This window comes from Xenopus laevis, chromosome 1L (genome assembly GCF_017654675.1).
Source record: "Xenopus laevis strain J_2021 chromosome 1L, Xenopus_laevis_v10.1, whole genome shotgun sequence".
Taxonomy (NCBI): domain Eukaryota; kingdom Metazoa; phylum Chordata; class Amphibia; order Anura; family Pipidae; genus Xenopus; species Xenopus laevis.
The window spans coordinates 111333467-111360436 of NC_054371.1; the positions used below are offsets into that span (position 1 = coordinate 111333467).

Below are 26970 nucleotides of genomic sequence, written 5' to 3' on the forward strand. Positions count from 1 at the left end.
GCCACCCTAGACCTGGGCCTAGGTGGCCTTTCCCCAAATCCAGGCCTGGAAATTCGTAGCAACAGAAAAAGCCAATTGTTGTTCATAGTAAAATGAAATAGAAAAAGATAGCATTTTAGACAAAATGATAGTGATTATGTTTGCTTAACAAATGTTAACATAAAATGAAGGATAACTTACAAGAAAATAAATAAACAAAGCAAACTGTTAATATACATATTACCATGAGACAGAGACATGCTATAACCTCTCACCTAGTGTTCCACATGGCTTGTTTTTGTAAATGCAAATGTCGTATCTGAAAGCGATAGATACTATTAGTGAGAAGTAGTCATTATTTTCTTTTCTCCGCATATATCACATTGGTGGGAGAGTTATTGGATACTTTATCTAGAACAAGGATTCCATGAACACTAAACATTCCAATGGCAAGATGTCAGAATAGAGACGAGGAACATTATAAAAGAAAGATTATATTGATAGTGAGTTTAATTTGTATGATTTATGAAGTAGTGATATATACCAGACAAATGAAAAATGATTACACATATCCCACTTGAAAATGTTTAATGTATTAAATCAGGGCTGTCCAACTGGTGGCCCACGACTCCCCTTGTATGGCCCCCCATATGAATATCTGCCTGCTGTGTCTGCTCAACATTTGTAAGATTAAAAAGGTATCACTACAGAAATTAACTGCCCCCTGCATTGTTTAAACCTCAAATTCAGACACTAATCCCCTGTATTGTTCACACTTACACCTCTATTGTTCACACCCCTAGAGCCCTGCACTGTTCACACCTAGGACCCAGACTGAAACTGCCCACATTATTCACACTCATACAAACTGCTGAAAGGACACCAGCACTGTGTCACTGTATGTAGTACATCTTAGAGTGGTCCTGATAGGTTTCCCTGTCTCCTGCTCTGTTCTGCCTTCCCTATGCTTCCTGTGTGTGCCATACTCTGCTTGCCCAGTGCTGCTTGTATATGCCATACTCAGCTTGCCCAGTTCTGCTTGTGTGTTCCATTCTCTGCTTTCCCAGTGCTGCTTGTGTGTGCCATTCTCTGCTTGTCCAGTGCTGCTTGTGTGTGTCATACTATGCTCATCTTACACGCCACTGAGTGCGCCATACTCTGCCTGCCCTATGCTCCCCGTGTGTGCCCTACTCTGCTTGTCCAGTGCTGCTTGTGTGTGCCATACTTTGCTTGCCCAGTTCTGCTTGTGTGTGCCATACCCTTCTTGCCCAGTGCTGCTTGTGTGTGCCATACTCTGCTTGCCCAGGGCTGCTTCTGTGTGCCATACTCCTTGCCCAGTGCTGCTGGTGTGTGCCATACTCTGCTTGCCCAGTGCTACTTCTGTGTGCCATTCTCTGTTTTTGCTACACTACCTGTGGGATGTAAGCCTGGTAGGGGTTTGTTCTGGGGGTTGTTAACATTTGGAAATGGTTGTTAGGGGCCCCTAAGGTGTTTAATCATATGTTGGGGGTGCTGTATTAACAACATCGGAGGTGGAGGCATATAGATTTAAGGGTATGTTTTAACATGACATTTTTTACATATGAGTGATGAGTGATATCCCTGCAGTGAGCACCAACCATTTGTGCTGCCACCGTTAATGTAGATATGATCCTAAAAGTTCTTGTGGTAACATGGGTGTGGTTTACATTAGGTGTGGTTTAAAAGGGGGGAGTGGTCAACAATGACTTACATTATCAGCCCTCCACCATGTAGGCCCGAAAAATTTCGGCCCTTGGTACCACAGAAGTTGGACAGCACTGTCATGGGATCTATAGCATTCATAGGAAAAATCCTTCATTTTGCTTAGAAAAATCTGTGTGCTTTTCCTATTATATGTAATAAAGTCACAATATACCTGGTTATAAGTACTGCTGTGTCATGATCAGCAATGCCACTCTCTGAAATTGCATTACCATTACGGCTTACAATGGATTTTTGCCACCGGCAGAAGCTGTCAAGGGACTTTCCAGCATGATGATTAAGCTCTAGTGTTGGCTGTGAAATCACAATATAAGTTACAATTCGTGTAGTTTATGATATTGGTAAACATACAGAAACAGAAGATTACATTGCCTTTGATAAGCAGTATGCTGCATTGCATGTATGGAGAAACTATTTAATCATGAAAATGTGGTGAATCTTAGACTGATTGGAACCAGTTCATGGTATGTAAATAGAAAGTATTCAATAGAAAGTATTCTGAAACTGGTAAAGCTTTAACATATCTAAGGTATTGAATGTGGATAGTATTACTGTGAGTGAAGGTCCCTACCTGGTCCTCTGTCAAGAGAATTAAACGTGTGACCATGATGTTCACAATGTTCCCCAGACTTGAGTCCTGGAAAAGTTTGGCAACCTGACCTCCATGAAACAAGAAAAGACCAGTCTTAAAACACTGCAAAAATGTCTAAATAAACTCTGTACATTGAAAGGACCACAGATTTAAGTTACCAAATTGCCCTTTTTCAACTAAATAATTTAAAGGAACAGTAACACCAAAAAAAATCTAAGTATTTTAAAGGAAAGACAATGTAATGTACTGTTACACTGCACTGGTAAAACTAGCGAGTTTGCTTTAAAAACACAACTACAGTTTACATAAACAAACTGCTGTGTAGCCACGGGGCAGCCATTCATGCACAGCATACACAGTAGATACCAGATAAGTTCTAAAGAATCCCATTGTATACTACAGAACTTATCTGTTATCTGCTGTGTATCCCATGCCTTTTCTCCTTTTCAGCTTTGAATGGTTGCCCCCATGGCTACACAGCAGCTTGTTTATATAAACTATAGTAGTCTTTCTGAAGCAAACACACCAGTTGTACCAGAGCAAGGCAGAAATATATTTTATTGTCATTTCTTTAAACCACTTTAATTTTTTGGTGTTATTGTTCTTTAAGCACAGGCAAGCAATGAGTAAGTTGAAATACTTACAATGTTCATAATAGCAAGAATATACTGTTCAATGTCTCTCCTCCCATGGTAGCCAATCATCATTTTATCTGCTACAACCAAGGTCTCTACATATCTTTCTGCACTAACAGACCGCTTAAGGGGAAATGGTCCTTGCTGTGTCTGGTTGGATCCTGGCCGAAGAGGCGGGGGCCTTGGGTTCCGCATCCACCAATGGCGATCTTTCCAAGGCTTGTCATCTAGATGGAACACAAACATTCTTGGCATAGTCAAAATGAATAACTGTAAATCCATAATTTTAAGATAGTTAATTAGCTACCCCACAATCCATCAAATTATAATGGTTTTTATACTATAATATAATGATTTTATATTATGTGGTTTTATGGTTTTGTATAGTGGATGCTAAGGTTTATATCAAACCGGTATAAATTGTAATGTATCATTTAATGTTCATGACTTATGAGCTGCTCCAACATACTGTATAAACAGGTACACCTGCCCACCCTACAAATATTTAAATATAAGCTAGAAATAAACGAGTACAGGGTTAAGTACTTGGAAATACTTGGTGTTTTTAGTAATTGCATTACCTATTACCCCACAGGCAGCCTCCAAGTGTTGGCGTTGCAAAGATGACCTTTTGTATACCACATGTGGCGTCCCCTCGCCATTGTGGGTGAAGTTGCTCCCCACGGGAAGTGGTTCAATGAGATATTCATCATCCCCTGATACTATAACTCCAAGCTGAAGTGGAAAACAAGTATATAAGTCCCAGTTAAAATTATATACAAATATTGGAAGCACATTTATACTTTAAAACTATACCGTACTAGAGTGTCCCAGCATTGGCATTATTGTATAATCTCAATTTAACCCCTTTCTCACCAGGCCATTGCAGTTGCTGATGGCCACCCTGGAGCTTAGCTGCTGGTCTTGAATGTGACCCACATAGTGACAATCCTCATAGAGTTCATGCTTCCAGTCCACACCTCCACTCTTCCAATACTCTACAGTAAAGTGCTGGCCCAGAAGCTCTGTCTGCAGGGTTAGATTAAGAAGAAATGTAGAACTCTGTGCTTGTAGCCGATAGAAGAGTTGGCGCTCTGTCTCTTCGGAAAGACTCCTCCTGGGGCGTCGAAAACTTGGTGGGGCTTGACGGAGGTCGTAGGTCAGGAAGTTCCCATTCTGGTCCACCTGTGCCGGGAATGCGATCTCATAATGGCTCAGACTGGAGAGGAAATCTGCTGGGTCAGAGGAGAGGACTTCACTGGCTGCTGTCATCCCAACGATGCAGTGACTTGGGCTGAATTACAAGGCACCATGTCAAGCACACTATTAAACTGAACTTGGAAAATATAGGACCAAAATGTAGTAAAATGTGTACGGGGCTAAATCTAATAGGACCAATCTGTATCGACAAAATGTGTTACGTGTTATTGATATATATGGCCGCAGATTGCTTATAGCACTATAATTTCATTTGTATGCAACCACTCCCGAGACTAAAAGATAAGGAATTTAGTGGTGACATAGCCTGATAAGACATCTGGTGCTTAATAGTGCATGTGTTGCTTATTAACACACATACTCTATTGTATGAAATTGTAGTGTAATACCAGTTGGGACTGCCTCTCTAAGCCAAGAATTGTGTTACATTTCTTACAAACTAACACTAATTTGTGCAATAACAAATTGCTCAACATATACTGTATATATCCCTCTAGGGTTGTAGTTTGTGGTACTTACATTTGTACACCACCTGTATACTGTGCTCACATTTAAAATATAGGATCCATTCCCTGACACTCTGGAGACCACAGAGAAGAGTGAAAGCGACCACATTATTAATGATAGGATGTTTGCAATTAATTACAGAACCATACCTTCTGACAGCAGCATTTATCAAAAATGGCAATGTTTTTTCTCAGCAAGAAAATCCGTATTACTTACTTATAGTTTTCAGATTTAGTTTTGCTTAGTGCAGTTTAATTTCTAACACATGGAAGTGCAAAAAGTTAAAATTCTTGAAATTTTAAACAGAGAACAATATTTTTGATTAATATCATTGCTTAAATTGTTAAATGTTGTGCAGGATATCTTCATCAGGACATCATCAATGATGATTTTTGTTATTTTGTATGCAAGAGTGGGGTAAGAAGAAACCTTGCCCTGGGTTCACCTTGGTAGAAGAACTTAGTGGACAATTCAAGTATGTATTTATAGTATTGTATTTATATGACATATTCAACTTTGGTTATTATACTGATTAAAGGACACTGTTGTCAAAATAAAAAGGGTTTACTTTTGCCTAAAAATAATTAGCAATTTTGTGGAAAAGATACTGTAGTATTATCAAAAACTGGTCTATTTTTTTCTGAAAATTATATTTTCATCAAAGAATCCATTTCCTTGTACTGTATAACAATCCTCCACCTAGTCCAATGTAGATATGAGGCAATTTACTATGAACAACACAGTGTGCAAAGTACAAATAAAAGGCCACAATTGTTTTTTTGTTGCACTTTGCCCACTTGCTCATTTTCTGTATTTTTGCAGGTCTCCCCTTTTATTCTTTTCAAAATTCAAAGACCTGTGCTTGCCTCTTAAATATAGCATTGCCTGTGTTAGGCAGTGCTCTAGCCAAGAGGGATGGCCCACTGCCTGTCTCTTAAAGGCACAGTAACACCAAAAAATTAAAGCGCTTTAAAGTAATGAAAATATCATGTATTGTTACCCTGCACTGGTAAAACTGATCTGTTTGCTTCAGAAACACTACTATTGTTCATATAAACAAGCTGCTGTGTAGCAATGGCAGAAATTGAGAAAATGCTATATGGCATAGGTTAAATTGTGTGGATAACAGATCATTATGTTCTACAGAGCTTATCTGCTATCTGCTGTGTAACCACAGCCTTTTCTCCTTTGAATGGTGCCCCCATTTCTACACAGCAGCTTATTTATATAAACAAAAGTAGTGTTACACAGCAGTTTCACCAGTGCAGGGCAACACTGTATTATATTTTTATTAGTTTAAAACAATTTAATTTTTTGATGTTCCTTTAACGCATAATTTGGGAGCGTCAGGAGACACAGCCTGCATCAATGCCCTGTTCTTCACATATGGGAGCAGACAACAGCATCCATAGGTCACAACTGCAAGGTAAGTTAGCACTAAGGGGTGCTCTTGTGTCTAATAGCTCTTTAGCACTTGCAACACAGAGAATAATAAATGACCACTTTATTTACAAAATCACTGCCTGCATCCCACTAGCCAAAGTAGTATACAAAGTGCTGTTTGGAATGTGTTTGGGTTATAAAGTATATATGTATCGGATAGAAAGGCAAAAACAGATTTTGTGCGATAAAACACATGGGTACTTACGAGCATTGTGGCTGTGCCTTTGCACTTTCACTTTAACACAAATTTAATAGAAGTTTGGTAGACTTCATTTCCAGAGTACAACATGTGAGTAACATGTGCGTCCAGTTCTTTTGGTGCATAAACACTGAGCTTATTGAGACAGGTTGCTGTTGGAACCTTGGAGCTACCACCTAGTTTGATGGTGCTCCAGGGTACCCTTCAGGGATAGAACTAAGGGAAGCAGAAGAGGCACATATGTCTAGAACTCAATGGTGGTGCTGGGGAGAGGTGCCAGGTACATAACTCTTCTATTGTCTATCTACCCTTGGTTTGGAGCCCTTCTGCAACTCGGCTGAAGAGGTTTTCGTCATAAAGGAGGTGATATGCAAGTGGGGTTAAGTTGACAAACTGGGAAAAGGGAGAGAAGTGATGGGTGGTGGGGTTGCGTGTGGTGGTAGTAAAGGATGGAATTGGCCTGGGGCGCTTTCTCTTCTTGGCCTGGCACTGGTATCCTTGCCTCAAGGTAAGCACTTCATACGAAACAGGAGGCAGCTGTGCAAGGAGTGCATGGTCATGCAAAAACAAAGATTTTTCATGCAAGTGACTGTGGGGTTTTATATATATATTAAATAACACATTTAAAAATAACTAGCCATGTGACCTTGCTTCTTTCAGGTTGCCATTCCTCTTTTTTTTGGGCTCAGAAATACTTAAATGAGGCCACACATAAATGTTGTGTATAAAGGTAGCTACTAGCTAATGTCACATTAATTAGACATGATGGTTGTGCAGTAGTAATTGTGCATCCTAAATTATTCTCTTCCTTATTTACACATTCATACATAAGCAACTGTGTGTGTGGCCTCTGTTTCTTTTAATTATAGCTGCCATCAACTTCCCCACAACAGTTTAATGTAATTTGGAAAATTCTTGCAAGTCTGCCAAATAGGGTGTTATTTTATGGAAAATAGTCTAATGGATGAAGAATAAGATTCTAGGCTTTTGTACGTGCTCAAGGTAAACATAGCCGTTTAGCAGTAAAGATCTGTTCCTCTGAAGAGGCCCCCAGTGCACATGCTCTGTGCCAGTGACGCAAGTATAATACAGCAGAAGTGAAATCTTCCTGCTCACGGTTTGCTGCCATCAAGATCGTCACCTACCACAAGTAATCCTTTAAGAAAACTCCTAAGCTTAGCTTCTGGACAGCTGCATGGGGCATACTGAGCATGTGCAGTCACTGACACTCCTGACAAAATCCACGGTTGTAAGGTTTGTGAAATCTTTGAAGGCCTAAATCATTACTTGTACAAAGATACTGAACCTTTACACTGACATAGTGGGGCTCATTTATAAACACTGGGCACATTTCCTGGGCAGTAACTCAATCAAATGTTTGCTTATATTCAGACCCCACTATGGCTACATGCCTCAGACCCTATTTAGTTTTAGGACTTTTTTTGTCCTTTTTTTTTTTTTTAATGTATGAATTGGGAAACCTATTTCTTGGTACAAAAAAAACATCATTAACTTTATCAGGTGTACAATTCAAAACAAGACCCTGCTCTTTGCATCACTTCAGAATGGAGAAACCACATGCAGATTCAGGGTGATTAGTCTCCCAGCGACAAATCTCTTCTTCTCCCCAAAATGCCTTCCTGCCAGCAAGAATGTGAATTGCTGGCATGATGGCATACGGATTGCTTCGGTTTTCCGAAATCACCTGAAGTTTCCTCGCAATCCGAATGCCATCCCACCGGCAATTCACATTTTTGCCGGCAGGAAGTCATTTTGGGAAGATTAGTCAACTGAAGAAGAGGAGATTTGTTGCTGGGCGACTAATCTCCCCCAAATCTTCACATGTGCCACCACCCTTAAGTGTGGAGACCAAGGCTGGATTTACATAGCGGGAGCCCCTAGGCCCAGGGGCGATCCTGGCCCCTCTGCCGCCTGAGGCAGCAGCAGTTGCTGCTGCCCCCCTCCCTCGGAAATTCGCTCTTAAAATACCAGGAGCATCATTTTTGCTGCCCCTGGTACCTAGTGGGGCGCTGCCGCCTGAGGCGACAGCCTCAACTCGCCTCATTGGCGAAGCACCCCTGCCTAGGCCCACTGCTGTTTGCCGCCCCCATCCCTTCCCTTTTATTCGCACAAAATTCATAGGGACTGGAGAAATGGGGTTTGGTGCACTGGAAATTTAAAAAACGATCGTATCTCCTGCGCATCTCCAGTGTTTTTGAACCAATGTGGGTGTGGTTGGACAGCATGCCGCCCCCTAAAATCCTGCCGCCCTAGGCCAGTGAATTTCCACAAATCCGGACCTAGTGGAGAATTAACCCTTCTGGACAAGTTAAGTCACAGTCAATGAAGAGGACAACTAGCAAGGGGTGCAGGGATACTGAGATACTTGTGTCGGTTCTTATTACATCTGTCTCTCGAATCCGCATTGTGTCAAATTTACCAGGCAAGTGAATGACTGAATGTGACTATATTAGCATATATCCAAAATCCAGAATGTCTTCTACTGGCTCATCACAGCTGCCTGTTCTCTTCTGAATACAGCTTGATGTGTACTAGAACAAGCTAAAGCAGAGAGGGTCATATCTGATAAATGTATGACAACTTTGTGGTCAGTGTTCTCATTTAACTTTATACTTGCCACTCATACTAGCTGTACCACCAGGACACTAGCCAATTGACGATAAAACAGAAAAGTGTACGTGCACAGTCAATCACATAAATCTATAAACGAGTTAAGACATTTCTAATGTATTCAGCATTATCTAGGGCAATATTTCTTAGTATTGATATCAGATATCCTATACTTGACCAAGTGGAACTTGGCTAAGAGTTCATAACTTTATGTTACATACAGATATATACAGTGTGTATATATATCTATATCTATATCTATATATATACACACACACACACACATAGGGGCCGATTCACTAAGGGTCGAATTTCGAAGTTAAAAATACTTCGAAATTCGACCCTCGGATTGAAATCCTTCGACTTCGAATATCGAAGTCGAAGGATTTAGCGCTAATCCTGCGATCGATCGAAGGATTTTCTGTTCGATCGATCGATTAAATCCTTCGAATCGAACGATTCGAAGGATTTTAATCCAACGATCGAAGGAAAATCCTTCGATCAAAAAATCACAGGCAAGCCTATGGGGACCTTCCCCATAGGCTAACATTGACTTCGGTAGCTTTTAGCTGCCGAAGTAGGGGGTCAAAGTTTTTTTTAAAGGGGAAGTACTTAGACTATCGAATGGTCGAATAGTCGAACGATTTTTCGTTCGATTCGTTCAATTTCGTTCGAATTCGAACGAATTTAACCAATTCGATGGTCGAAGTACCCAAAAAATACTTCGAAATTCGAAGTATTTTTCATTCGAATCCTTCACTCGAGCTTAGTGAATCAGCCCCATAGTGTACAGGTATGGGATCTGTTATCCAGATACCGGTTATCTTGAAAAGTTGTTTTTCCTTTATTTCTTTTTCTCTCTGTATTAATAAAAGAGTATTGTGCCCTGTATTTGATCCCAGTTAAGATATAATTAATCCTTATTGGGGGCAAAACAATCCTATTTGATTTAATAAATGTTGAAACGATTTTTTTGGTATAAAAAGTATGGACATTTATAGAAATACTCCTGATGTGGAAAACCCCAGGTCTCAAGCATTCTGGATAACAGGTTCCATACACACATATAAATCCACATTGGTGGCAAAACAATACTATTGGGTGTTTAAATTATGTTTAGCAGACTTAAAGGGATACTGTCATGGGAAAATTTTTTTATTCAAAATGAATCAGTTAATAGTGTTGATCCAGCAGAATTCTGCACTGAAATCCATTTCTCAAAAGAGCAAGCAGGTTTTTTTATATTCAATTTTGAAATCTGACATGGGGCTAGACATATTGTCAATTTCCCAGCTGCCCCAAGTCATGTGACTTGTGCTCTGATAAACTTCAATCACTCTTTACTGCTGTACTGCAAGTTGGAGTGATATCACCCCCTCCCTTTTTCCCCCCAGCAGCCAAACAAAAGAACAATGGGAAGGTAACCAGATAACAGCTCCCTAACACAAGATAACAGCTGCCTGGTAGATCTAAGAACAGCACTCAATAGTAAAAACCCATGTCCCACTGAGACACATTCAGTTACATTGAGAAGGAAAAACAGCAGCCTGCCAGAAAGCATTTCTCTCCTAAAGTGCAGGCACAAGTCACATGACATGGGGCAGCTGGGAAATTGACAAAATGTCTAGCCCCATGTCAGATTTCAAAATTGAATATAAAAAAATCTGTTTGCTCTTTTGAGAAATTAATTTCAGTGCAGAATTCTGCTGGAGCAGCACTATTAACTGATTCATTTTGAAAAATTTTTTTCCCCATGACAGTATCCCTTTAAGTAATGGTATCCAAATTACATAAAACAACTTCACATCCAGGGGATCTTTCCGTTATTTGGCTCTCCATATAAGTCTATTTAAAAATATTTTACATTTTAAATAAATCCAGTGTTTTGCCTCCAATAAGGATGATGTGTATCTTAGTTGGGAAGTACAAGTGCTGTTGTATTATTACAAATGAAAATCATTTTTAAAAATTTCATGATGATAATAGAGATGGCCTTCCCATAATTCAGAGCTTTCTGGATAACAGGTTTCCATATATAGGTGTGTGTGTGTGTTTTATATAGTATTTTGGCCATAGTTCTGAATAGTTTGTTCAGTATGAAATAATATATTTAAGATTTTATGAAACTGAGTTACATTCTTTGTGCTCTGAAACTTCTGAGCATGAGAACTCTACAGAGAAATTTATGGGATTATTTTATCATGTCTGGAAACCTTTTTCATTGTATATAATCTTACCCGTGGTCCCCTTGTATTTAAGTTTATTACGTCTCATTTTATCACTTCCTTCGTCTGTACAGTTGCCACGCAACATCAATAAGGTATTGTAAACTGTTGTGAAAGCTCAGTGAGAACTGTGCAAGGTAGTGAAATAGACACAAGAGCACACAGCACAAAGAATGTAATTACCCAGTGTAGAATGTGCTATAAGCCCTGCACTGACATAATGCTGTAGCCATGCTAATGACTTGTTGTTCACATGCAAAGCAACTTCATTATTTGGTTTTGGTTTTACAAGGGACCAATGTTAATACTGCTTTGTTAGTAGAGAGGTATTGGAATTTGTACTATTCTGCTCTGTTGAGAAGAGGTCTCCTACCTCCTGTGTCTTTTAACACATGGATCCTAATTTTTATAATTGTGTTAATTTATATTTACGGATTATATTGTCTGCTATCCTGTCATTATTGGAAATGTGTTGTAAAAATGAATACAAGTATCTCTGTATAAACAAAGATATGCACACAGACACCATTAAATGACAAAGATAAAATCAGTTATTGTGTGTAGTTGGAAGGGGCTGGGAAAGGGACAGAAGCATGAGAAGTCATTGCATGCCTGTGTTTATTGGCTTGTTTGTGGGCAAATTAATAAAGTTTATTAATTTGCCTTTTTAGCAGAGGTCCCTGTATATTCCACCTGTACTGAAGCAAAGGGTAGCACTAGAGGTTCTGGCACTGCCTATGCATAATGTTTCTGCTTCCTAGTATGTTCCTTGTGCATCTCATTATTTTAGCATCTTATTCGCAAAAAGCACAGCATTGTGCATGAGGAGACAGAAGGCTTAATTACCCTACCTCCCAAATATATTGCCTGGATTTCCAGGAAATATTTCTAAATTTCTTAAAATCGTTTTTTTTCCTTCTGGGCGAAAATTATTCTGCCCCTGGAGTCATATTTATCTGCATTCTTTTGTTCACACGAGCCAGAAATATTATGCTTGTTGCTATGATATATACAATAGGCTTCTTAAGGTACTACAAGAAGACTTTTAGTAGGATGCTACAATTTGTAGTTCAGTAACAGCTTTCATTACAGGTTAAACATCCCTATTGCAGGTAATGAAAATTTAACGTTGATATTTTCTCTTTCTTACCCTAGTAAACCTGTTAATGAACGGACACATTTCCTCTTGAAAATGTGAAACACTTGAAGATCTTGAAGCCCAAGTAAATTAAGAAGCATTAAATATTGCACTCACCTTTAGAAGGCTGCTTGGGAACCCTGACTTTCACAGTCCTAGCTGCAGTAAGGGTGAAGGCCCAAGCCAGAAGGCTCCATATTATTGCCATGGTTTTCAGTCCTCTTTGTCTCAGCTCCTAGTGTCACCATGACGCTGTCCCAGTGGCCTTCCTCGTGGGATTTCTAACCCAAAGCCTGTGAAGGCATGTCCTTGACTCTTGTGAGCTTCTCTTTGATTCCTTATTTTTTTCAGCTCAGTTCCTATTGTAGGAGTCAGTGATGAGTGAAATCTTTATGACCCTTTATCTGTATAGTCACAAACACGACAGAAAACAACTACCTGCAAAAAACAAACAGGTATTAGTCTTACATAATGACTCCTAGATCACAAAATTTGTTCTTAATCTTCCATAAAATGGTTCACTATGCTATTTTGACCATATACAGTAATTTTACCTTCTAGCCATTACTCCCTGTTATATTCTATACTCCAGTGCACCATAGGAAATCCTTCTTATGTTTCTAAGTTACACTCTCTTATCTCTCTTCTTAGAAAATTGGCAGGTCTGCTCTCCAGATGTCTAAATGATCATTATATCTGTCCGGAGGCGGCTCAGCCTGGGACATGCTCTGCTTTTAATCCTTTGCTTGCCAGAGATGGGATATGGAAATGTATATAAACAATAATACAAAAACCCGTTACAGTGATACTAGATTCCCAAATTTTCCCTTTTAAACATTACTATTTTATTTGTATGCACTTCAAATCAGTGCGTAAACATTACATCGTGGAGTTGCTAAGCTTTTTATATAACTCTGATTAATAAAGGTATTGAAATTCTGCAGTGACAGCGGGTTGCCATTATGATCTTTCTCCATTGTGTTCTGAATAATCTGATAGCTAGAATGTAAGCCATAAAGCACAACAGACCTGCTGCTACATGGAAAAACGAAGAAGGCTTACACTTCCTAACAAGTTCAACAACACAAATGTAGCTTTGACTTTTTCCAGCTTAAGCAAATAATTTTCCAAAAATCTACTGTACCTTATTAAGTATTATCAAATTTTTTTTGCAGTGACAAATATAAATGTTTTTGATGATACTGCTATTTTAAGTGCTTTTGAGGTCAGGCATGTATCAGAGAGTTCTGGGCTTTCATTAGGCCCACAGAGACCCTTCCATTACATAAATATAATTTAGTTGATATAAACTGGCTGTAAGTATTTCAATAATTTTATTGTGAAAATGTTTCAAAGCGCTTTTGGCAAAATGATTACAAAGTGACGCACTAACAATACATTTGCATATTTTGGCAAACTTATAGTTGGAGAAAAAAACATTAGAGAGAATATAAAGAGGCAGCTGAAAAAGAGTTAGAAACACCTAGAGACATACAAAGTATTACATATACCTTATACATGTTGTGCTGTTTCTTATTGTGCAGTGAACACATATTTGAATGATACTGTTGGACAAGGTATTTTTCACGGTTTAGTGCTGCTGGCCCTTTACGAAGACAGGGGGCGTTGGAGAATAAAAGGCAATGACACAGAAGAGAAAATATGAAAGACAAACGATAATGATCAGTGCAATAGCTGATGAAATGGCATGGATGTTTAGTACTTTGCTGATACTGCACCAGTTATGAAGAGCACACATGATGGAAGGGGAAAGGGAACTGATGTGCATGTGGTATTTAATATATTAAATTGTACAACCTGACTTTGTGTTTAGTATACTTCTTTGCGTAGAGTAAGATTTGCTCTGCCCTGAACTAATAAAACTAGGGATGAGAATGAGGTTAGTTTGGCAGAGCAGGGGTTATTAAAGCTTCTGCTGTAAATGCACAGTCAGTTTTGCACTGCTATGTAGGATGAAAATAGCATGGAGGAGAGAGCAAAGGGACAGGGAGAGGAGAACATGGGAAAGCAGATTAGTAACAGATGTGAATGGTACAGAGGAATAGCTAGGCGTGGGAAAGAACTAGATTTAAAGCAGAAAGAACAAAGAGGGAAAATTACAATGATTTGTGTACTCAAATGAAGACTTATGGCAAAAAGAATACATGCTTCACTTTTACACTAGCTTCTAATTCCTATACTGTACTTTCTGCCTGTTACCTACACTGCCATTGTAGAATTTTAACACTGTCTGTTGCACACAGCACCCACACAATATTGTCTGTTATACATAGTTTCATACATTGTTTGCTCACATCCCCCAGAGATCCCTTCCACTGTTCTATGTCTGTTGCCTATTGTATCCTACTGTTCTTGTCGGCTGCACATTTTTGTTAACAGTCCCCTTACACTTAACTTGCTCACTCTTCACATTACCCTGAATCCATTCTGCTTTATTGCACATTGTTCCCTACAGTCTCTTACTCTGTATTTGTCTGTTACCTGTCAGTCCCTCAAATGTGTGTTGCACATTATTCTAAAGTTTCCTCTCAAACCCACTTTCTGTTTCTGAAATAATTCAGAAATACTTTTTTGTGGCCAAAATGCACTAACCCTACAGGCCATTTGATATTTCTCTGGTAGTGCAGCCTCATGTTGGTGTGTCAGTCAACAGTCCAACCAAAGCTGTATACAGGATAAAATAGATCTTGATCTTTTTTATTTATGTAGGGGAACTATGCATACTCTCTTCTGTGTTGTTTTTATGCAAGGAGGGGGGAATAGTCCCATCCCTGTGAGCTGACAGGAAGGAAGGCCTGCAGAGGAAGTGCTGGGAGAGAGAAGCAGCAGAGTGAAAGAGAGATGCTGCAAGATCCCAGAAAGAACTGGGTCTGCAAAGTCAGTAGGGAAACCCAGTGGCACAAAAAAGCACACCCTATTAGGGTGCGGAAGGAAAGGCGATCCTTGTGGAAAGCCAAAAGGAGCCTCTGCCACATAAGTGGGGACCCCCCTCAACAGTTCAGAGATAAAATAATCTGAAATATTATGAAAATTTGCTTCTGGCTGGCTGTATGTATAATGGTTATTTAAAGGTAAATGGGGGAATGTAATAAAAGTCACAAAGAACAAAACAATTAGCACAAATAAGACAAAAAGGCCCATTTTGCAATGTAATACTCTTCCTTTACATATTTGATTGAGGTAACCCCAACTCTTCTAACCCCTGGTTATTTCACTAATTACTTCACTCCGCTTAAATCCCAGATATCTCTAAACTCTTCCATAAACTGTTATTACATTGCAAATTTTAATTGTGCATTGCCCACTTTTAAGAAGTTCTTCAAGATGTCGTAATCTTTCGGAGCAAACGTAACAACTTTTTCAGTAAGAAGTTTTATTTAGTGCTAACTATAGAATTCGCAAACCTTCGTCCACTGTCGGAAGTGGACGCTAAACAGTTTCCGGGTTCGCGAAAGCTATATTAAATTTGCACAAAGGCAAATTTGTTCGCTAAGAGGCATAACTTTTCGCATTGCGAATATTTTTTCCGTTACCGACTTTTATTACTTCCCCCCATAGTGTCCCGCGAATAAACCCATCAACCTTTCCCCTGTGTGATTGCGGATTAGGGAAGTTCCCAGGGAGAGGTATTACAGTCCAAGTGAATTAATACACAGGGCCACAGTGATTTCATTACCACTTGGAAGTACAAGGTCTTTGACAGGAAATAGACATGCAAAAGTGGCTTAATTATTCTGCCTGCCTTTACACACACACAAAGATAGCAGCTGTCTAGGGGATATCACAAGTTAAATGCAACCCACATAGAGATAGTTACTACTAGTTTTCTAAATCAATTCCCTAATGTCAGTTTACAACCCCAAATACTTAATTTGTACATGTGAATTGCATGTTACCTGGAGCAGAACTGACATTTCCAAACAAAAAGCAGTTTCTTTAATTACAGTGCTGCGTTCAAAAACATTTTAAAACACAGCAGATTTTCTCTGCATTAGTCTCACCACATCTAACAACAGCAGGCAGTTGTGCAACTACATCACATTGGATTGGAATGCCATCAGTACAGCCAGACTTTTAGAAGTTCATGTTGGCACCAGCACCACATATTTTCTTGTTTTTTGATTCAGTCTTACATAGTTCCACCCTTCTACTGACGCTGCCCTCTCTTCTGTCTTTCTCTTCTCGTAGTTACCTTTGTTTAAGTTCTGCTCCTTACTGCTAAGCTGTCATGGGACAGCGCAAAAAGACTGTCTTAAGTATGGCCATTCTGTTTTTAAACTATAACTTTCAACACCCCTTGATAACCATTTGCTTTTGTTAGGTGCTTCGAGTTTTGTTTTGGCCTCACGCCTTGTGTACAAGGCCAGCTTGGATCTGCCGCAGGAAACTTTTGGAACAGTTAGTTACCACCTTTCCAAGCATGTGAACAACTTTATCAACACACTCAAATTTTTTTTAAGGGGTGTAGTTTGCAGTACCTAAACATGCCATTTAATAAAGGATGTCATCTAATGTAATTTTTTTGTTTTTGAGTGGTTATTCTGCAATCCTGTTGGATCACAGATTATCTGTCCACACTAAAAAAAAATAATGTTGATTTCCCACAAGATATGATTTTTAGCCTTATGGGACTGAATAAATGTGGCCATACAAGTAATGTGCATTTATACGGTATCTGTCTGTTTGACCCATGGACCGATAGGTTGGAGGGCCATAATGGGTTATGGTTTAAAGAGCATACCTGACTAAAATGAACACACCTAAAAAGCTCAATGTAGCAGTAGCTTTCATCCACATTCATACATGTGCCACAAGTTAAGCGAACATGCTGTAATTTTTGTTTTCTAAATACATTTCAAGGGGTGTCATACTACCATATATGTGAGAAAGGTCCTAATCTGGGCCGAAATGTTGGATATGCATTAAGAATAAAACTATTTATTCACTAAGTATGGAGTGAGGGTCCCTCTGATGAATTATATATATACCTTCCCAGCTATAGTCAGGTGATCCCACTGGTGTCTAATAAAAGGGCAGCCAAGTTTGGGAGTTTTAATTTGAAAGCAGCAAGTAAATTGCAGGTAAAACTTAGTCCCTTTGTAAAATGTATAATTAAGCAATTGAATTCTTAATGAATCAGATGAAAATTAAGCGTAGGACTGGCCAGATATGGGATGACTTTGACGTAGTTGGCCAGCTTAAATATATTGCAATATATGGACAAACAATCCCTGTGTTGCTTAAAGGGTAAGGCATTTTTTAGTAGCAGTATGCACAAAATGTCTCTGTCTTAAATATATTGATAATGGGTTGAGTGCAGAGGACCTCTTGTAGTTGACACATATATATATATATATATATATATATATATATATATATATATATATATATATATATATATATATATATATATATATATATGTGTGTGTGTGTATATTCGCACCGTAGAAAGGTCCAACGACTAATATATAAAATGTACCAGTCTTTATTGACCATGTTTACATCAATGCGTTTCGATCCACCAGGGGATCGTCAGGCATTAGCCATGAGTGCTTTCTGTGGTACATAAGTCCCAATTTGTGTATATAAACGTTAATGTATGTATAAATGTATATAAACGTTTTTACATTAAGGAAAGGAGTTTATAATAACAATTTATTAACAGCAAAAACTAACAAAATATTGCAAAAACATTGATGTTCATGTGTTTGTGTATGATTTCCTCTATTGTCCATTTCCTGGATGACTGTTCCCTTCTGCTACTGCAACTACATTTTTAACCTCAGTAAATGAGATGACTGCTCAGACTTTATTCTTCCTAATTCATGGTTCTGTCTCGTCTCATTACTGTCACTGACTTTACAGAGTTACTGCAGTGACTGGGGTTGTGTGTGTAAGCAGTGAATGTGCCATTGTGTTACAAAGTGGGTCTCTGTTATTTTTTTGGGGGCTGCACATAGAAGGGTCTGTTAATTTAATACAAAACTCTTGCTGTTCTCTTACCACACTTCCCTCTGAAAGGCTGTCTGTCTGTTTGGGCAGTGACTTCCTGAACACGGCACCAAACCGTCTTATTAGGGGTTCCTGAGTCAACACTGTGTGTACGTGTATCAGTGTGTAGGTGTGTTTAAGACTGCTTTTTCCTGGGGGTTCTTTTGCAGTTATTAGTATGGCTGTGTGACTATAATCTGCGCTTAAATATTTGTTTGCCCGAGTATCTGTATCACATATTTTAATTTAACAAGGTATGGTATTTTATCATTATATTAGAATGTCAGTCATTGATGTGCATATCAATAAATATATTTAACCCTATACTGTACCTCTGTTCATCATGTGTTGGTGTATGTCAAGGATCCTGTAGAAAATGTTGTACACCTTGTTTAACATGGACAGAAGCAGTACGAAACTGTATGAACGCGGTACCTAGGCATAAGCAAACATTTTTCGGCAGGTACAGTTTTGTGCCGAAACGTGCGGCTTTGCCAGCAAGAAAAATGTCACAAATTTGTGCTTGGACAATTAGTGCTAGGACATTGGCAAACATGCATTTCTGGGTGGCATGCCGCTCAGCTATTGTTGCCACCTGGCCGGTAAAAATGATAGTTGATCCCAAAGTTATTAATAGTGAAAAAGGATAAATATATAGGAAGGCCGGTATTTTTTTCCAGAAAAGGTGGCAACCCTACGCCCAGCTGATTCCCAACCGTGACTAGAAGCTCCCCAGTGCTTCTGTGCCTGAGAGCGCTGTAGCCAGCGCTAGGACCCTGCGGCCACGGGGGCAGTGCGAGCCGAAGCGGCCAGCTGGGACCATGCGGCCTTGGGGCGCTGCTTTATCAAATCCAGCCCTGCCCATTGCACCAGGAAAAACACTGCAGATATCATTACCAGTCTCTTGCCTTCCACATGAACCAATGGGATTGAGCCCTCCCCAGAATGCAACATGTCTATCTAAGAAGCTGTCGGAGTACCGTGTTTAGAAGAAATTAGCAACATGGGATCCTTTTTCTATTAAAGGAACAGTAATACCGACAAATGAAAGTGTTTTGAAGTAATGAGAATCTGTATTGACTGTATCGGTTATCTACTGTGTATCCTGTGCTTGAATGGCTGCCCCCATGGCTACACAACAGCTTGTTTATATAAACTATAGAAGTCTTTCTGAACAAACACATCTGTTTTACCAGTGCAGGACAACAGTACATTATATTGTCATTCCATTAAAACACTTTAATTTTTTGGTGTTACTGTTCCTTTAAGTAAAGTTGTAGCATAGTGGAAAGCAGCTTCTCTAACCTGTTGGGACAATAGATGTACAATTGCATATTGCATAACTGTTGTACTGTGTTAACCATTGATAGGAGAAATTTTCAGCCGGTGCTGTTTTGTGGTTTCGCTAGCATCAAATACTTTCACCATGTGATCAGTTATACCCCAAACAAAAAAATGGTCAGTCAATCAGATGTCATTATTACCAGTCCCTTGCATTCAACATGAACCTATGTGATTGGAACATTCCCCATGCTCTTAACTGGTATATCTAAAAAACTGTCTGAGCACCATCTCCATTGACTCCAATGCAGTTTGGCCCTTTGCCCAAATTTCTTGGCAAAGTGAAAAGCACCAGGTTTGCTCGTCACTATTGATAACCGCTGTTCTTTTAAAAAAGGCCCTAAAGTTGAATCATAAAAAATGGAGACAACAATCTTAATTTTAGATCAGTTTATGCAATTTAGATTTTAGAACTAAAACTTGCCTGAGAAACTATCTGTTCCCCTTTCTTATTTCCTACCTGCCCTCCTCCTTTGCCTCTTGCAAAATGGCAATAAATGGTATCAATTTAACTTCTTACCACTTCCAGGATGAGTGATCTGGTAGATTTATTTGCTATCTAGTGGTGTTATCTAGAGAGGGGCTTTCCAGTTTTTCATTCATGTAGTGGGAGTCAATTAACCTACTTCTCTGTTTTGAATGCTGAAGGAAACCCACAGACATGGGGTCATACAAACTCCTTGTGGTTTGTGTTTAGATCTTCTTAAATACAAGTGGCATTAAAAGTTTTGCCTGTCTTAGGATTTAAGCTTTGGTGGTAAGAAACATTTGAAGCTGTAAACCAAAGGGTATCTGTAATATGTGCCGGGGATACAGATTTTAGGAAAAGATTTCAAAATAAATGCTGCCTCCATTTTGGCCAACCAATAAATCTTTAGATTTGAAACCATCATTGTGGTTTTATTCTTCATTTGCTTAACATCTTACCTATTAATGCAGGGACTGTAGTGCTATACCTTGAACATGGAGGCAATTTTGTTTTGAAGCTAAAGGGGGAAACAGGTATAAAGAGGACATAACTGGAAGTCATAGCAAATCAATCAGGGTAAGCAAACTGTCTTTCAAAAATGAAACAGTAGCTTTGTGTTGCTGGTTCAGTGGACCCACAACAATTCTTGTTAGAGAGCAAACAACTGATGAGGTTTGTTCAACTCTTTAACTTTTCTCGTTATTTTATTCCCTGTAGATATACCATGTCTGAAAACAATAGATAACAAAGAATTTAAGTGTCAGCTGTTTAAAACAAAACATCTGATTGGTTGCTAGACTAGACCGTTAACACCTTTAATAATTATTACATATGGGGGATAGTAATTTCAAACACATTGTTAAATCCCAGCTTTATTTTGCCATAGTTCCTGTTTCATATTAGCACCATGAGAGCATACAATGGCAACCCTGATGACATGCACCAAAACATGGAACCAGTATTTCAAAATAAAAGAAAAACCAACAAGGTTGAAAGGTGTAAATTGCTGGCTCAAAGAACATATGCTTATACTCCCTTGTACAATTCTTCACTCAAGGGTCTTCTTCATTCCACTGGATTATATATTGTATTGATAATCATGTAACAGTACACACCTACACAGTTGTTCAACTTTAGGGGTTGAGTAGTAATGTATTAATGGTTAATAAAATGGTAAATGTGTATAATAAATACAGCTAGAGCTACACAGAATAGCTTTAGAGTTGTTAAAGGGGTTGTTCACCTTTGAGTTAGTATGTTAGTATGATGTAGAGTATGATATTCTGAGACAATTTGCAATAGGTTTTAATTTTATTATCTGTGTTTTCTGTGCTATTTACTTCTTATTCAGCATCTCTCCAGTTTGATATTTCAGAAATCTGGTTGCTAGGGTTCAAATAAGACACTGGGATATGAATAGGAGAGGGCCTGAATAGAAAGATGAATAATAAAAAGTAACAATACATGTGTAGCCTTACAGAGCATGTGTTTTTAGCTGTGGTTAGTGACCCAAGAGCTGGAAAGAGTCAGAAGAAGGCAAATAATTCAAAAACTATAAAAAAAAAAAATGAAGACCATTTGAAAAGTTTCTTAGAATTGTCCATTCTATAACATACTAAAAGTTAACTTAAAGGTGGACCACCCCTTAAAGGAGAGCTGCTGAATAATAAGCTAAATAACCACAATTAAAAAATGAAAACCAGTTGCAACATATCTCAGAATATCACTCTGTACATCATACTAAAAGATTATTTAAAGGCAAACAACCCCTTTAGGTACTCATACTTGACAAATGTTCAGTGGATTGACAAGTTTCTGAAGCAGAAGAGCAAATGCATTATCGCAGCTGGAGGACAATCTCTTAATTGTCAGTCATCTTTTAGTTTCTTTTAGATTCATGGAAAGTTGAAGTAAGATATGAGCTCATTAGGACACAGGCTGCTCTATGAAGGAACTGGAAGACCACAATATTTACTACATTTGGTTCCATTGTGGAAAAAGTATGACATAATTTAATTTGTTTTGACACTCTTAAGCTAATTAAAAGTTAAAGAGAGTTAGACAAAAACCCACAGCAACTGCTATCCTGATATAGTTCAAGCTCTGTCTGGGGCAGAAAGGAAGAATTTATCCCAAAAGTCACCTGAAAAATTATTTTCATGAGGCCCCAATCCCCTAATCTGTGCATTCCCCCTATTATGGTACAACTACACAGATTTGAAACTTCTGTTTTTATAATGTGCATGTGTATCTTGTTTTGTAATGAAAGGAGGAGTTTAATTAGAGAGTTGTATAACTGTTGGCATGCAGAACTAATTCCTGTTTTCCTTCTGATGTTCAACACTATGTAACGTTCTGCAGTTACCCTGCTCCTCCTAATTTATGGAGCTGCATTATCAGTCTGTATAAGCATAGGTGATTATGCATTGGAACAGTATGTGTACAGTGTATAGTCTGAGTGGGAATTTACTACATTGAATTTCAGCAGAAAAATACAAATTGTATGCTTAATGTTTTACTGAGATGTGATTTTTTGTTCACGCACCTTATTTTCACTTATAACAAGGTTACACACATACATGTCTATGTCTAAGAATATATATATTCAATACATATATATTCAATAAATAGGTGTTCACTCCAGATTTCACACTACTTAACCTTCATGCTGGGCAAGCATTCTTTTCAAACCACCCTAATAGGCACATCCACCATTCTAAGTCCTAGGGTGACCAGTTTTACAGTAAAGTAAAATATACAATATGTTAGCTGGGACACATACTAATCATTTTCCTGTACCTATGTCTTTATACCAACTCCTGGCTCCAGTATTATATTGGAATGTATAGTTCCACAACAGCTATGAAGAAGGAATGTCTTTGGATCAATTTTCATATCCTTAATGTTCAGACAAATTCTTCAGTATAGACAGGAATTTCGTTCTCATACAGCTGAATAAAATATTGTTGACTAAAGGTGGAATCTGAAATCTATTTCGAAGGAAATTCACAAGAAGCAAGAGGGCCTTTGGATGTGATTGTGCACATGTAGAAAACACCTGACTGAGAATAACAAGATGCTATAACAATAGGAAATTATATTAGCAAAACTGCATTTAGGGAAATGGACTGCCCAGCACCAAAGGTGTCTGGGACTGTGGGGAGGGGTATTCTTGTGGGAAATGTGACCAAGGGTAGGACTACATGGACGATTTTGGAGCGATCCGACGCACTGCACAAAAACGCAGGCGTCAAATCGTATGCGACGGAAATAAGGTAAGCGAATGCATTGTCGGATGAAGTCGCAGCGTTGATTCGTCATGCAGCATCTTCATCCGACAGTCGTGTCGATCAATGCTACGACTTCATCCGACAATGCATTCACTTACCTTATGTCCGTCACATCCAATTTGACGCCTGCGGTTTTTCGCAGCGTGTTGGATCGCTCCAAAATCGGCCGTGTAGTCCTACCCATAGGGTAGTCAGGATCCTAGCTGGGGATTGGCAACCTAGAACAGGGATGGGGTTAATATTTAAGAGTAGGGAGAGCTTACCTAAATGCATTTTTCCACCATCAGAGAACTGGAACTTCTGGCCTACCCACCCCTTTGGTTGTGGGTACTGTTTATTGCACTTACCACAGCTGTTGAGTTACTTCTTGCTTTAAATCACTTTTCTGATTTCAGCTTTGATTATTTGTAATTTTGCAATTTGTTAACATATTGTCACAGCAGTTGGTAGTTATTTAATTATGTCCTTGCCAGTTACAGGTTACCATGGTTGCATTCTACATGCCCACAGTGACTGCGGTAGCTGGCATTGAAATATGTAAAAGTTTGTTGTGGCATGTCAAGGAGAAGTTATCTGGTTTAAAAGACAGGGGAAGTTTGCTTAACATTAGGATTCAGGAGATAAGCATACCTGCAATGAGATCAGTGCTCAGAAAATCACGTTTAGCTGTGGCAGCGTTTTCCCACAATCCATTGCTCCTTCACACAGACCAAGACTGTGCTCATGTGCAGTAGCATTGACCTAGAAGTAGGGTTGCCATCTGTCCAGTTTTTGAAAGGGCTGTCTGGGTGAAAAGTGCCTGCCTGTCATTCGCCCCGCCCCCCCTGCCTGTTTTCTCCAAACTGAAAAGGTGGCAACCCTACCTAGAAGCTGCCCACGAACAGTAAAAGGAATTGTGAAGGAGCTTCACTCCAAGCGCACGTGCACAGTGACCCCCTGAAGACCCGCCTAAAATCTGCATGCACAAATTCATGAAAGTGCCCATCTTAGTGATGTCACTTTCAGTAAAATGGCGTCCATGACTGAGAAGGAGAAAATAGAACACAGACTAAAATGGTATTCCTAAAAATTAACCCAGTGATCTGAGACAGGAAGGTCTCATATATAGCATACTACAAAGCTGGTTGAAAGGCTTTCTTTGTTCATTAATAAATATATATCAATAAAGCGGTGGATGACCTCCACTCATTCAAAAGAAAATTCTGTCTCAGTGTCTTCTTTATAGTTACTGTATACCAGTTCTTTCATATAAGATGTATTATATACATGAGTCGCACCTGTCTCCCCACAGTTCACAAAGAGGTTTGTCTCATTCACTACCGCGAGTGACAATTCACTGGTTTTCTGAAGTCTCCTTAGACATAAGCTGGCCATAGATGCAAAGATCCGATCGTACGAATCATTGTACGATCGGACTTTACCATCTCCCGACCCGCCACTAACCATTCAGATCAAAGTCTTACCAGTCAGATAAGTTAAAGAACACATCAGCAATGTTCTGCCCCTGACAGCAATCGTACGATATCTATGTCCAACCAAAGCTAGTGACAGTCTCCCACTGAAAATCGTACGATCGGCAATAAACGCAGAGATATTATCGGCAGCAGACAGAAATTTTCTAACCTGTCCGATCGACCAAACGGCCGATCTCCGCCGGACGTATAATGTCGGGACTCTCCACACACGGTTCGAAAACCGTACGAATCCTTGATTCATACGATCAGATCTTTGCGTCTATGGCCAGCTTTAGAGAAACAAAGTTCCCATTGGTGGTATACATTATTGTCAGTGGGACACCATTTTCAGGAGATTTGTCGCCTGTGATAGTGCTGTTTTACCGAGGATCAACAAAATCTCCCCATGTGCTATTGCCCTGAATGTTAATATTTGTAGCAGATCAATCAAAGCTAACTGCTGATTGCATGTTACTGTTGTTGAAATGCTAATTTAAATATATTTTTCTCATTATTGTATTATGATTGTATCTAATGCATATGTGGGGGCTTACATGCTTGGCAAATTCTAGATCTCAAGATTTTACAATCCCCAGTCTGTGCTGATCAGTCCCTGCTCTCTTCTGCATGGAGGAGACAGAACTGTAAAGTCTGCTACTACCCTGCATAATTATTATCCCAAAGAGCCACACAGCCCTTCAGTTACCACTTTCCTGTCTATATCCGGCAAGGTCCTTTCAGGTCTAATTAAGAACAGAGGTCAAACTTCAAAGAAACAGCAGGATCTGTAAAATTAGACTTGAGAAGTGAGAGATGCAAGCTGGGGGATGGGAGGTGTTATATTTAACAAATGTTTTGCAGCAAAAGGTACAGCTATATAGTGTTAGCAGATGACTTTCTGAATATGTTCATTGCGCCAAAAGCATTATAAAGGATTAAAAGAGCTGAAAGATGTTTCTAATAGCATGTTATACAAGTATACATATTAATGACTGGACAATGATACATTCATAAATTAAATGTAATTGTAAACTCTGCTGGGGCAGGGACTGATGTGAATGATTTATAATCTCCGTAAAGTGCTATGGACTATGCCAGCTCTATATAAATAGTGAATAGTAATACGATGTATAAGCTTTAATGAAGAAACAGAGAGTGAAAATGTATTGTAACAAGTATTTGGAATGATTGGGAGTGAGGAATAGCAGAAGGAAATATAAAGCATTGGGGAGGTTTTCTAGGGAGAGATTGCAGACAGATTTATAAGAAGAGCCTGCACTTAAATTAATAGGAAAAGAGCATTTGCATGAGTTCATAGAAAGATGAACTGGGCAACAGGGAAGCAGAATTCATATTAATAAAATAAAAGTGATTCAGAACAAAACATTCAAAATTGGGCACAGTTCTCACATGTTCTTTAAAATAAATAGTGCTTATTTGGCTTCTGACGTACCTGCTCTTTTGCTAGTCCTCTGGCATTTCAATGCACCTGACACCTGGGAAGGGTGTTTTTTTGTGGATGAATTAAAAAGATGTCTTTCCGTTGGTAGCCTGCTGATCCTGAAGTTTTAGAGGATCTGTTCTCTGGAAGGATTATTTAGAAAAAGGGAATCTGTATGGGTTCATATTCTTTTTTTGGCTGCTTCTTGGTAAAAGTAAAAAAAAAAAAAAAAAGTTGACCTCACATAATTAAAGGGGGCTGTTTATAAAGGGGCACTCCCCTACAGTAGCCTGTATGCTCTTGTTTTATTTTTTTTTACGTGTCATTTAAAAAAAAAAGAAACAGAGGAGGAGGGAGATAGTAACCTATATGTTTCCAGATGGGCCTGCAACAAATTGCTTTACATTGCATTCATCTTGCCTCTGGCAGCAAAGGGGTTAAGTTGCCACAGGGGCAGTGGGCATGACTGATGCTAACAAGGTAGGTGTGGCTTAAGGTGGCTACACCCCCAGTGGTACCTCTGTTAAAGCAGCAGCTGTCCTGGCATACAGTTTAACCCTTTCTATAGAGCAATGCAATATGTAACTTTGCCATTACAGGGTTAAGAGGGAATTGCTAGGAACAGAGCCAAATATTTGGAAATCATAATGTAT

At 39.0% G+C, this 26970-nt stretch overlaps 1 protein-coding gene across 4 annotated transcripts in view; it reads right to left on the reverse strand.

The window, feature by feature from the left end:
* Positions 1 to 26714, reverse strand: part of adamts10.L (ADAM metallopeptidase with thrombospondin type 1 motif 10 L homeolog) — a 54217-nt gene extending 27503 nt beyond the window's left edge. The window contains exons 1-8 of one of the 4 annotated variants that reach the window (XM_018255224.2): positions 26330 to 26710; positions 12428 to 12748; positions 3826 to 4181; positions 3531 to 3684; positions 2959 to 3176; positions 2294 to 2377; positions 1877 to 2016; positions 255 to 298 (exon numbers count right to left, since the gene is read on the reverse strand). In XM_018255224.2, coding sequence (XP_018110713.1) covers positions 255 to 298; positions 1877 to 2016; positions 2294 to 2377; positions 2959 to 3176; positions 3531 to 3684; positions 3826 to 4181; positions 12428 to 12518 — 1087 coding nt within the window. In that variant the 5' untranslated portion in view covers positions 12519 to 12748; positions 26330 to 26710. Of the gene's footprint in view, positions 1 to 254; positions 299 to 1876; positions 2017 to 2293; positions 2378 to 2958; positions 3177 to 3530; positions 3685 to 3825; positions 4244 to 12427; positions 12749 to 26329 lie in introns of those variants that run through there. The other 3 variants (XM_041562058.1, XM_041562063.1, XM_018255242.2) reach the window with 3 other exon arrangements.
* Positions 26715 to 26970: the final 256 nt, after the last annotated feature.